The sequence below is a fragment of the Amblyraja radiata genome, chromosome 18 (genome assembly GCF_010909765.2).
Source record: "Amblyraja radiata isolate CabotCenter1 chromosome 18, sAmbRad1.1.pri, whole genome shotgun sequence".
In the NCBI taxonomy this organism is placed as follows: Eukaryota; Metazoa; Chordata; class Chondrichthyes; order Rajiformes; family Rajidae; genus Amblyraja; species Amblyraja radiata.
Genome location: NC_045973.1, coordinates 28,245,456 through 28,259,244, shown reverse-complemented (window position 1 = coordinate 28,259,244; position 13,789 = coordinate 28,245,456). Strand labels below are relative to the sequence as shown.

Sequence of the window (13,789 nt, the reverse complement as noted above, 5' to 3'; positions counted from 1 at the left end):
AATAACTTACGCGTTACCATACTGTGAACTATTACTTTAGCAGGCTGTGTTCTTCAAAACTTAAACTCTCAGGTTTCAGGTAAATGTAACAGGTTTAACAGAACAACTTCACAATCACATTTCACTCTCTTTTTCTTTACTGTAGAAAACAAATCAATAAATCACCAATCAAGTCTCTTCGGCTTTCTAACCTCTCTCCCACACCTGAGAACTGGGGCCCATTGTCACTTTTAAGAAACTCACAAATTCCATGACGAGAAAACATGGATTTCAGGTGCACCACCACGTCTGTGGACCTTGTGGGTGACAGCAGCGCAACTTCCACATACCTTGAGAAATAATCTACTACTAGTCAGCTCCCAACGTTTGCCAAGGCCTGTCTGGCATCTCCGTTGGCATCAGCGGCTCTTTGACGTTCCTTCTCTCTTGGACGCAGGTTCTACATTTCAGCACCATGTCATTCAGCTGGCTGCTGAGTCCTGGCCACCATACCGTCTGTTTGGCCCGGCCCCTGCACTTTGTCACCCCCAGGTGTCCCTCATGTAGTCTCTGCAGCACATCACCTTGTAAGGCTGATGGGATGACGAGCCTCGTGCTCCGCAGCAGCAGCCCATCGTGCACAGTCAGCACTGCTCTATCAGCCCAGTAATGTCTCAGCACTCCCTGCAGTTGGCTTTTGTCGGGCCAGCCGTCTGTGCAGTACTCCATCAGTGCAGAGCATGTGCTGTCTGCCTTCAGGCTGCTCAGATAATCTCCACTGACAGGAAAGTTGCTGATGACAGAGTCTACATAGATGTTGGTGTCCTCTAATAGGCTTGTGTCTGTGTGTGTTCTTGCGGCTCTCAGAGGAGCACGAGATAAGGTGTCGGCTGTCCACAGGCTTTTGCCAGGGACATGATCGACTGTATAGTTGTACCTCATGAGTCTCATCCTAAATCTTTGGACTCTTGGTGGGAGGTCATCCAAAGCTTTCCCTCCCAGCAGACTCACCAACGGCTTATGGTCAGTTTCCAGCTCGAATGGTCTTCCCAGGATGAAACAGCTGAACCTTTCACATGCCCACGTTGCAGCCAATGCCTCCTTCTCTACTTGAGCATAGCGCTGCTCTGTTGGTCATTGACCTGGACGCATATGCCACAGGTGACCACATGGCATCGCTCTTCTGCAGCAGGACTGCCCTCAGGCCAAAGGAAGAGGCATCAGCAGAGATCTTTAGAGCACTGTTTGGGTTGTATAATGTGAGCACTGGTGTGGATGACAGCTCTGTTTTCAACTGATCAAAGGCGGCCTGCTGCTCTGTCCCCCAGTACCAGTGGTTCTTCTTGGACAGCAGATCTCGTAGCACTTTGTCTTTTTCAGCCAGGTTAACAGGAAGGAACTGCAGATGTTGGTTTATACCGAAGATAGATCCTGCTGGAGTAACTCAGCGGGTCAGGCAGCATCCCTGGAGGACAGGAATGGGTGACGTTTCTGGTTGAGAAGAAGGGTCTCGACCCAAATCGTCATCTATTCTTTTTATCCAGAGATGCTGCTGCCTAGGTTTTCTCTGAACCCGCTGAGTTACTCCAGCACTTTGTGTCTATCTACAGTATGCAGTAAAACGGAGTCACTTGCAGGGAGACAGAGGAACAGAACAGAAGGTATAAAAGGGGGAATGAACTTGTGCAATAAGCGAGTGCGGTTATGCAAACTCATAAAGAAGGTCCTACATTTCTATAGCACCGTCCTACAAGATCATAAGACATAGGAGCAGAATTAGGCCATTCAGCCAATTGAGTTTACTCCACAATTCGATTATGGCCGATCTATCTTTCCCTCTCAACCCCATTCTCCTGCCTTCTCTGTGTAACCTTTGACACACTTACTAAGCAAGAACCTATCAATTTCCACTTTAACAATAACCAATGACTTGGCCTCCACTGCCTTCTGTGGCAATGAATTCCACAGATTCACCACCCTCTGGCTAAAGAAATTCCTCCTCATCTCCAGGTATGTCATTTTATTCTGAGGCTGTGCCCTCTGGTCCTAGACTCTCCCATTACTGGAAACATCCTGTCCATGTCCACTAAGCATTCCCCAAAAGCTCGCAACTTTCTAAAGTTCTCACCGGCATAGAAACATTATTTTGAAGCATAGGATACACACTGTAGGGCTGCATCACAGCTTGGTTTGGGCAACAGCTCTGCCCAAGACCACAAGAAATTGCAGTGAGTTGTGGATGTAGCCCAGTCCATCACACAGACCAGACTCCCCAGCATCGACTCCATCTACACTTCACGCTGCCTAGGGAAAGCAGCCAACATAATGTCCTGCCCCACCCCAGTCATTCCTTCTTCTCCCTGGACCCTTCGGGCAGAAGGTACAGAAGTTTGAACGTGCGCACCACCAGACTCAGGAACAGCTTCTTTCCCTCTGTTATCAGGCTTCTGAATGGTCCTTCCATAAGCTAGGGTACTGTCCGATTCACTCCTACCCCATTGTGGACATTGGACTTTGTCTCTGGAACCGATGCGCTACAATGCTGAGAACTATATTCTGCATTCTTTGCTCTACCTATTGCACCTGAGTTTACCTGGATTGTATTTATGCCTGATATTATCTGATCTGATTGTATAGCGTGCAAAACAAAGCTTTTCACTGTACCTCGGTGCACATGTCCAATAATAAAGTTAAAGCTAAAGAATTCAAATACTTTGGATTCTTACCACGAAGGTGAAGGGTTCCGATGAGATGGCCCGATAGTCGTCATTACAATCCACCACGCAGACCTCCACGAAGCCTTTGTCAGCCACCTGGGGCAAGGCTTGTTCCATGTCACACACGATTCTGTTGAGGAGAGGTGCAGGTCATCACCACCATGCCAAAGAAGGGTCCTCACCCAAACCACCCCCTATTGAGTCTGAAGAGGGGCCTTGAACTGAAACATCGCCGACTAAGTCTGGGGAAGGGTCCCAACCTGAAACGTCACCTATCTCAGTCTGAAGAATGGTCCCAACCCGATGTCAGCTATCCAATCTGAAGAAGGATCCCGAATCAAAATGTGATTTATTGTCTGAAGAAGAGACCCGACCAGAAATGGGCCCCGTCCAGTCTGATAAAGGGTCCCGATCCGAAACGTTACCTATCCAGTCTCAAGAAGGGTCGCGACCTAGTATAAGGAAGGGTTCCAACCCAAAACGTCGCCTGTTGAGTCTAAAGTCAGCTCCCGACCCAAAACGTCACCTATCAGTCCGAAGAAAGGTTCCAAATTGCAACATCACCCATCCATGTTCTCCAGAGATGCTGCCAGACCCGCTGAGTTATTTCATCACTTTGTATTGTTTCATGGTAATTGCTGTTTCCAGCATTGCACACACGGGGGGGGGGGGGGAGAGTGGGAGGGAGGGAGGGAGGGAGGGAGGGAGGGAGGGAGGGAGGGAGGGAGGGAGGGAGAGAGAGGGAGGGAGGGAGGGGGGGGGAGGGAGAGAGGGAGGGAGGGAGAGGGGGGGGGAGGGAGGGAGGGGGGGAGGGAGGGGGGGAGGGAGGGAGGGAGGGAGGGAGGAGGGAGGGAGGGAGGGAGGGAGGGAGGGAGGGAGGGAGGGAGGGAGAGAGAAGGAGAGGTGTTTGAGGACTCACTGCTCGGCACTGATGTACTCCTCTAGGATGGGGTTACAGCGGACCCTGCCTACGTGCACCCCGTATCGGATCTCAGAGAAGGCCAAGCCCAGGTTGACTCCGGTGATGGTGAGTCTGGTTCCACCTTCCTTGGGCCCTGTCTCTGGCACCAGCTGTGAAGGACAAGAGGCACACAATGATAATCCAGCCCAGTCATTGAGGCAAGACACCATCTCCTCAAGCTGCTCTGTAGAACAGTGCAGCACAGTAACAGGAACAATGTCCTTGCTGAACATACAAATGCAAAGTGAGATTATTTTCTTACAAACAGTCCAGTGGAGTACGACCACACATCCCCGATTATGTAAATGTACACAAATAGGCTGCTGAGCCCACCTGGTTTGCTACCATTTTTCAAAGTCCAGTCTGCGCTCTAGTTCTTATGAACTTGAGCCGTCGCCTTCCTTGGACACCACGTCCCTCTCGTCGCCCGTCCACCGGGGGCGCCTCCCGCAGCCGACCTTGAGAGCGCGGCAGGCCAGTCCCCGGTTCCCTCTCCTCTCCTTCCGGCCTCAATCATCGCCCATCACTTCCATCGTCGTCACCGGATCCTTCCTCCGGGTCTCTGGTCTTCAGTGGTCTTCAGGGGGCGAGCAGGGTGGACTCCCGCCAGCAGGCCACAGCACGTTTCCAATGCCTCTCTCAAACCTCCACAGATGCACCATGGAAAGCACTCTGCCGGCTTGCATTACAGCCTGGCTTGCGAACCCAAGTGCTGGAGTAACTCAGGCGGTATCTTTGGAGAACATGGATAGTGATTTTTTGGGTCGTTTTGGGTCAAGACCCTTCTTCATGTTATCCATGTTCTTCAGAGATGCTGTCCTTCTGTGTATGAACCAGTATCTGCAGTTCACTGTTTGGACATCTTGGTTTTGGGAACAGCTCTGCCCAAGACCACATGGAATCGCAGTGAGTTGTAGCCCAGTCCATCACACAGATCGGACTTCCCACCATCCATTCAATCCACACTTCACGCTGCCTCAGAAAAGCAGCCAACACAATCACAGACTTGTCCCACCCCGGTCAATCCTCCTTCGCCCCTTCCTTCATGCAGAACATACAAATGCTTGAAAGTGCACACCACCAGACTCACGAACACCTTCAGACTCTACAGCCATATATTAAAATGAGGGATATAGTTAAGAAGGATGTTCACAGTCTCTTTCCCAGAGTACAGCAGTCTAAACCTCATCTAGTTTGGTTTAGTTTAGAGATACAGCGTGGAAACAGACCCTTCGGCCCATCGACTACGCACCAAACAGCAATCCCCGCACACTTGCACTATGTTACACATCAGGGATCATTTACAATTTTACAGAAGCCAATTAACCTACAACAAACCTGGCCATCTTTGGAGTGTGGGGGGAAACCGGAGCACCTGCAGAAAACCCACGCGGTCACAGGGACAACGTGCCAACACCGTACAGACAGCACCCGTAATCATTGCGTGATCGAACCCTGGACTCTGGCGCTGTAAGTCGGCAACTCTACCGCTGTGCCACCATGGCGCCACTGGTGGGCATAGATTTAGGTGAGAGGAAAAAGATTTCAAAGGGACCTGAGGAGCAACTTTTTCCCACTGCTGGGTCCAAGAGCCTGATTCCACACTGTATGTGCCAATCATTCTAGATCTCTCAATTACTGCTTTTACCAGAGTAACCGGAGGGTCCCAAATTTTTGAAGACCCTCCTGTAACTAGTGTTACTTGGCCACATCTTCTCAGTGCGGAGGATGCAACGGCCCCCTTGCGATGGGTCCTTTTCCTGGAGTTTGCACGGTGGCGCAGCCGTTGAGTTGCTGCCTTATAGCGCCAGAGGCCCGGGTCCTATCCTGACCTTGGAAGCTGCCTGTACGGAGTTTGCACGTTCTCCTTGTGACCACGCGGGTTACCCCCAGGTGCTCCGGTATCCACCCACACTCCGAAGAAGTGCAGGTTTGTTGTAGTCTGAAGAAGGGTTTCGGCCCGAAACGTTGCCTATTTCCTTCGCTCCATAGATGCTGCTGCACCCGCTGAGTTTCTCCAGCATTTTTGTGAACCTTTGTTTGCAGGGTAATCGGCTTTGTCAAAAATTGTAAATTGTCCCAATCCTACGACAAAGGGTCGCTGGCCGGCCCGAACACGATGGGCCGAAGGGTCTGTTTCTGCACTGTATCTCTAAAGTCTAAAGTAAAATCCCAAAGATGTGCGGGTTTGTAGGTTAATTGGCTTCTGTAACTTGTCCCCCCAGTGTGTGGGTTAGTGTTAGTGTGCAGGTGATCGCTGGTGTGGCACGGACTCGGTGGGCCGAAGGGCCCGTTTCCACACTGTAAAACTAAATGAAGCAACTAACTTGTGCCACATGCAATAAGAAGCGCAAGGCTGCAGGGGTTCATGTCAAAAGCCAGCTGACCAAAAATAAAATGGGAATACTACCAGCGAGTGGAGGTTCCGCCACAATGAAAAGTGGGGCCGGCTTAAAACCTCTGCAATCTTGACAGAGGTTGCGAGACGCCTGCAGACAAACTAGATGCTTCACTCAAAGTGTCAGAAGCACGCTCGCAGGCATGTCAGACTAACTGCAGAGCTTGCAAATTACCTTTCCCCAGTGCACGGATTGTTGGCCGCGAGACTGTTTTGTTTAGAGATACTAAACACAGAGCAAAATAGGATTAGTGCAAGAGTCAGGACGATGTAATAGTCATTGTTTCATTAAAAGAAACAGCACGGAAACAAGCCCTTCGGCCCACCAAGTCCGCGCCGACCAGCGATCACCTATCTCACTTTATCATCCACTACATACACACCAGGGGCAATTTACAGAAGCCGATTAACCAACAAACCCACACGTCTTTGGGACGTGAAAGGAAGCCAGCGCACCCGGAGAAAACCCACGTGGTCACGGGGAGAACATGCAAACTCCACAGAGATAGAGCACCCAAATTCAGGAAAGTTTCGTTGTCATTGTTCATTGAAAGATATGGCATGGAAACAGACCCTTCGGCCCGCTGTGTCCATGCCGACCATCGATCGCCCGTTCGCACTGGTGTCAATGGAAGGGAGGTTGGTGTGTGTGATGGTGTGTGCGGCGTCCACAACTTCCTGCAGTTTCTTGCGCTCTTGGATGGAGCTCTTCCCAAACCATGTTGTGATGCATCCCAATAAAATGCTTTCTACGACGCATTTGGAGAAATTGGTGAGGGTTGTTGGGGACATGCCAAACATCCTAAGCCTTCTGAGGAAGTAGAGGCATTGGTGTGTTTTCTTGGCCATTTCTTCGATGTGGCTGGTATAACACAGAGCAAGAGGCTGGAGAGATGGCAGGCAGAGTTGAGGGCAGGAAGCCTGGTCTTGGAGCCCAGTCCAGAGTTGGGCATGAGATGGACAACCAACTTGCCCAGATACGGGCAGCCATGGTCCAAGCATCTTCTACACCTGGCACCAACGGCAACTCCAAGATTGCCCTGGTAGGTGGGCCCATCGCCCATGGCAACTAATCCCTCGTTGCCCCTCTCGACGCGCCAGAACGCCTCGTTTATGGAAATGCCATGGTAACCAAGATGCCTGGCAACACGATTCATTAAACCACATTATTCCTAATGGAAAGACAGGTGTAACTTGACAAAACAAATATTATGACGGATGAGGAACGTTTCGACGGGCCGTGTAATAACAATAATAGTATAATTATGGGCAATTTTACATCACTTTTAACGCCAAGTATTCAAGTGACATACAGCTGCAGCCTCTACGTCTGACAGTTCTCTGCTGGGTAACTCCAGACAGGGGAGGCCTCACTGAAACATGACTCCCCACTGAGCCTGGGCCGTTCGCTCCAGAGTAGAGTGGAACGCACAAGTCTCACCTAACCTGCACGCCCCTCAAAGGATGGATTGGCAGATCCGGAGAATTGCCGGAAAACTCCCCATTGCCCGGAATGTCGGGAATGGGATTCAGGTGTTTCCTGGTGGGTGCGGAGGGGTGACAATATGGGCAAGAGGGGAGAGGGTAGAGAACATGCAGAGTGGAGGCAAGGTGGAGAAGGGGCGGTGGAGAGAATCAGAGAGAGGGCAGGAGGGAGAGAGAGAGGTAGAGAGAGAAAGAGAGAGAGAAAGAGAGAGAGATGAAGAGAACGTGAAAGTAAGATTGGGGAAGGGAAAGAGGGAGCATGAAGGAATGATTAAGATTGAGAGAAAGAGAGCGTGAGAAAGAGAAAGCAAGAGAGGTCAAGAATGACCAGGAGGGAGTGGATGAGAGAGAGTGAGTGACAGTGGCTGGAGCTATCAGTAAGTTGCTGACACATGTCTCGCAGAGACACTGCCTGACTTGCTGAGTTACTCCAGCACTTTGCATTTTTGTAAAGCAGCTTCTGCAGTCCCTTGTATCTACAACTTAGCATCATGTTCGGCAGGGATGTTGTGGGCCGAAGGGACTGCTCCTGTGCTGTTTTATGTTCTCACATCCTGCACACCTCTGTGTCTCCCCCAAACTCCGTTAAGACTTCCCGGGGAGTCTGTGGTCTTCTGATCACCTCGCCCACACACCAGCCCTTCCCGGCCACCTTCACTTTAATCTACTTCAGAGATACAGTGCAGAAGCAGGCCCTTCGGCCCAAGCGATCACTCTATACTATAGCACTATCCTGCACATTAGGGACAATTTACAATTTTAGCCAATTAACCAACAAACTTGTAAGTCTTTGGCGTGCGGGAGGAAACCGGAGCACCAGGAGAAAACCCACGCTGTCAGAAGGAGAACATACAACTCCATCTGTAGCGCAGATCGAACGCGGGTCTCTGGCGCTGTAAGGCAGCAACTCCTCTGCTGCGCCACTATGCCGCCCTCTGGTGGTTTCAGTGAAGAAACATTTATCACTTCAGGAATACATTGATGATGCCTGTGTACACTGATGGCCCCGGTGTACACTGATGGCCCCTGTATACACTGATGGCCCCGGTGTACACTGATGGCCCCGGTGTACACTGATGGCCCCTGTGTACACTGATGGCCCCGGTGTACACTGATGGCCCCGGTGTACACTGATGGCCCCTGTATACACTGATGGCCCCTGTGTACACTGATGGCTCCGGTATACACTGATGGCCCCGGTATACACTGATGGCTCCGGTATACACTGATGGCCCCGGTATACATTGATGGCCCCGGTATACACTGATGGCCCCGGTGTACAATGATGGCCCCGGTGTACACTGATGGCCCCGGTGTACACTGATGGCCCCGGTGTACACTGATGGCCCCGGTGTACACTGATGGCCCCGGTGTACACTGATGGCCCCTGTGTACACTGATGGCCCCGGTGTACACTGATGGCCCCGGTGTACACTGATGGCCCCTGTGTACACTGATGGCCCCGGTATACACTGATGGCCCCGGTATACACTGATGGCCCCGGTGTACACTGATGACGCCGAAGTTGAGATGGTTGAAATCTTCACGTTCCCAGGAGTAAATATCACCAGCAAAATATCTCCAGCCACATTGAAACAACGGCCAAGAAAACACACCAACGCCTCCACTTCCTTCGACGGCTTAAGAAGTTCGGCATGTCCCCAACAAACCTCACCAACCTCTACAGATAAACCATAGAAAGCATTTTATCGGGATGCATCACAGCTTGGTTTGGGAACAGCTCCATCCAAGACTGCACGAAATTGCAGTGAACTGTCGATGTAGCCCCTACCATCACGCAAACCAACCTTCCATCCTCACGCTTCCCCGGCAAGGCCACCAGCATAATCAAGGACCAGTCTCACCCCGGTCACTCCCTCTTCTCCCCACTCCCATCAGGCAAGAGGTACAGACGTTTGAAAAGACACACCTCCAGATTCAGTGACAGTTTCTCTCCAGCTGTTATCAGGCAACTGACCAAGTAGAGACCGGTCCTGACTTCCCATCTCCCTCATTGGAGATCTTTCAACTATCTTTACTCGGACTTTATCTTGTACTAAACGATAAACCCTTCATCTTGTATCTGTATACTTTGGCCCATCGAGTCTACTCCACGTGGCTGACCTATCTTTCCCTCCCAAACCCCATTCTCCTGCCTTCTACCATTAACTTTTCACACCCTTCCTAATCAAGAACGTGTCAATCTCCGCTATAAAAATACCCAATGACTTGGCCTCCACAGACGTCTGTGGCAATGAATTCCACAGATTCACCACCCTCTGACTAAATAAATTCCTCCTCATCCGCTTTCTAAAGGTTCATCCTTTTATTCTGAGGCTGTGGCCTCTGGTCCTAGACTCTCCCACTAGTGGAATCATCCTCTCCATATCCACTCTATCCAGGCCTTTCACTTATTAATTATTATTTTTATTACTTATCAATTTCACTAATCAACCTTAGTAACCAATTATTAATTGTACTTATTATTACCGTTGCTGTTGTTATTAATATTATTATTGGTATTAATAATAATAACAGCAAAAATAATATTACTAACTATTAATAACAACAATAATAATAATAACACTATAAATAATAATAATAACAATAACACCACCACTAACAATAATAATAATAATAAAACATTGATCATGCTCCCATTGACCTCTCCACGGATACTGGAGGTATTTGAACAGTAAGAGACACTCAAGGGGTGATCCGGCTGTGCGGGGCGGGCGGGTGGAGCAGGGGAACAGGGCGCATGGCGGAGCTGCGGGACGGGCGTACCTTGGTGATCCTGGGGTCGGTGCATCTGCTGTTGCCGCTGTTTTGGTGCATCCAGTTGCTGCCCGGGGCCTGGCAGTCGGCGTGGAGCATGCACTTCTTATCCTGCACGCACCAACCGCACTCGAACTTCGGGTCAGCCTTCAGGCACAGGCCACAACTCTCCCGGAGGGCCATGCACTTGTACAGGTGAGCTGCAGGGAGGAAGGGAGGGAGGGGGTGGGTGAGGAATGGAGGAGCAGGGAGGGAGGAGGAGGGAGTGAAGGAAGGAGGGAAGGAGGAGGAGGTGATGGAGGGGAAAGGGGGGTCGGATAGAGGGAGGGAGTAGGGGGCAGGAGGAAAGGGAGGAGGGAGGGAAGGAGGGAGGAAGAGAGGGAGTGAGGGAGAGAGTGATGGTTAGAGAACAACCCTGGTGGGACAGATCCATGGAACTTTGCAAACCTGTGACAATAAAGCACCATTGACCCTGTCCCTTCCTCATCCCCCTCAACCTGCCCATCACTTCCCAACACACCCCAGCCCCTAGAAACTGTCTCATTGTTCCACAAAGGACACAAAGTGCAGGAACATCTCAGCGGATCAGGCAGCATCCTTGGACAACACGGAGAGGAGACGTTTCAGGTCGGGGTCCTTCTTCAGACTACGTATGACTACAGGCCAGAACGTCATAAGATAATAAGGGATAGCAGAAGAATCAGGCCATTCGGCCCTTCAAGTCTACTCCGCCATTCAATCATGGCTGACCTATCTCTCCCTCCTAACCCCATTCTCCTGCCTTTTCCCCATAACCTCTGACACCTGCACTAATGGATGAAAGAATGGATCGACTGGGCTTATACTAATTGTAATTTAGAAGGATGAGAGGATATCTTATAGAAACATAAAATTATTATGGGATTGGACAGGCTTGATGCAGGAAAAATGTTCCCGATGTTGGGGGATTCCAGAACCAGGGGTCACAGTTTAAGAATAAAGGGGTAGACCATTTAGGGCTGAGATGAAGAAAAACGTTTTCACCCAGAGAGCTGTGAATCTGTGGAATTCTCTGTCACAGAAGGCAGTGGAAGCCAATTCACTGGATGTATTCAAGAGAGAATTGGATATAATCTAGCTCTTAAGGCTAACGGAATCAAGGGATATGGGGAGAAATCAGGAACGGTGTACTGATTCTGGATGATCAGCCATGATCATAGTGAATGGCGGTTCTGGCTCAAAGGGCTGAATGGCCTACTCCTGCAGCTATTTTCTATGTTTCTAATCAAAGATCTATCTATCTCTGCTGTATAAAATATCCACTGACTTGGCCTCTCCACAGCCGTCCGTGGCAAAGAATTCCACAGATTCACCACCCTCTGACCAAAGAAATTCCTCCTCATCTGCTTCCTAAAGGAACAAAGGTGGGATAACCCAAGTAATTTGTGGATGGCAGGGATACGATGGAGTGAATGGCCTCTCTCCGTGCTGCAGGTCCTTACCAGTCTGCCACCCAAGAGCTGTGAGCTGCCCTGGCGAGGGAACATGCGGTGTCCACGGTGGGACGTTGGAGGCTTTCCGCAAACGCTCGTCGCTGCGGGAGGTCGATTGTATTATAGATAAGGATGGCGGGATTTTAATCTGAATTTTTTTGTCTTTGTTTATAAACTGCCGATACAGGCAGTTTTTGATATGAACGATATACTACCTTGTACGTTGATATTGTTTTTTGAATAAATTATTTGTGAAAAACAAAAACTGTGAGCTTGTTAAAACCCCATGGTGTGGAGGTGAGGGGGTGGGCGACGAAACAAGAGGGGGTTCAAGGGGCAGCAAAGCCGGCAGAAAGTACATCAGTCCCACCGGGCGACGGCTGATTTGATTATGCCTGTGCGGACTGATTAAAACGTGCCGCCAACCAGTGTTTTAATTAACCAAACATTCGCAGAAGCGGCTGCAGATCCGTCACGGACTAATTGAAGACCAGATGGTTCCCTGAGGTCCCAGAGGCAGAAGCCTGGCGACCGGCTTCAACAGGCGAGGAGCATCTCGCCCCAGAGGGCTCCGCAGAGAGGCTTGCTCTGGTCTAAGGACGTCGCACAGAGACAGGGATTTAAGTTCGGACTTTCAACTAGAATGAAACCAAGGCTGGCACGGTGGCGCAGCGGTATGTGTTGCTGCCTTACAGCACTTTCAGCGCCAAAGTGCTATATTTAAGAGGGAGTTAGATGTGGCCCTTGTGGCTAAAGGGATCAGGGGGTATGGAGAGAAGGCAGGTACAGGATACTGAGTTGGATGATCAGCCATGATCATATTGAATGGCGGTGCAGGCTCGAAGGGCCGAATGGCCTACTCCTGCACCTTGTTTCTATGTTTCTAAAGACCCGGGTTCCTTCCCGACCAAGGGTGCTGTCTGTACGGAGTTTGTACCTTCTCCCCGTGACCTGCGTGGGTTTTCTCCAAGATCTTCAGTTTCCTCCCACACTCCAAAGACGTACAGGTTTGTTGGTTAATTGGCTTTCTATGAATATAAATTGTCCCTAGTGTGTGTAGGATAGTGTTAATGAGCGGGGATCGCTGGTCGGCACAGACTCGGTGGGCTGAAGGGCCTGTTGCCGCGCTGTATCTCTAAACTAAACTAAACTGCTGAGCAGAACAGAGCAGGAGCAACGGGGTAAAGTCAGCCCGACAACACAACCGGTAACAAGGGCGGCACAGTGATGCAGCGGTAGAGCTGCTGCCTCACAGCGCCAGAGATCCCGGTTCAATCCTGACTACGGGTGCTGTCTTGTACGGAGTTTGTACCTTCTCCCTGTTACTGCGTGGGTTACTATCCGGGTGCTCCGGTTTCCTACCACACTCCAATGACATACCGGATTGTAGCGGGGAGCAGTGAGAGCGTCACATTGTCTGAAGAAGGGTCCCGTCTCAAAACGTCACCTATCCAAGTCCTCCAGCGATGCTGACTGACCCACTGAGTTACTCCAGCATTCTGTGCTTATTAACACGCTATTAATGAATTCATCATTTGAAGATTTACGACTCTCTCCCCCCATTTCCCTCCTGTCACCTCCCCCAGTAGGTTTACCGAGAGCGTATTTTGGCCCTGAGGGTTTCGAATGAGAAGGGAGATATAATCTGGCGTTTGATGAATCTCCTGTGGCTATTTGCCCAGAGGTAATACATACGCAAACTAAGTGCCACTGTGAATGTGATCAGATAGTTCTGAATGCCACCATGAGAGATATCTGTGCCTTTGTCGCCAAGGACATTGCGTGGATAGAAAATGTCACACAAGCCAATGGTGCAGTTGGTAGAGCCACTGCCTCACAGTGCCAGAGACCCCGGTTCGATCCTGACCTCAGGTGCTGTCTGTGTGTGGAGTTTGTGCGTTCGACCTGTGACTGCAAGAGGGACAATTTTCGGAGGGCTGATTAACCAACAAACCCGCACGTCTTTGGGATGTGGGAGGAAACCGGAGCACCCGGGGAA

The 13,789-nt window shown here is 50.4% G+C and overlaps 1 protein-coding gene across 1 annotated transcript in view; it reads right to left on the bottom strand.

Annotated features, from left to right (window-relative positions):
• Window positions 1-13,789, bottom strand: part of plxna1 (plexin A1) — a 232,846-nt gene that overhangs the window by 39,849 nt on the left and 179,208 nt on the right. Inside the window, exons 12-14 of the mRNA XM_033036992.1 lie at window positions 10,328-10,518; window positions 3,616-3,767; window positions 2,706-2,826 (exon numbers count right to left, since the gene is read on the bottom strand). Of these exons, the coding sequence (XP_032892883.1) occupies window positions 2,706-2,826; window positions 3,616-3,767; window positions 10,328-10,518 (464 nt within the window). The remainder of the gene's footprint in view (window positions 1-2,705; window positions 2,827-3,615; window positions 3,768-10,327; window positions 10,519-13,789) is intronic.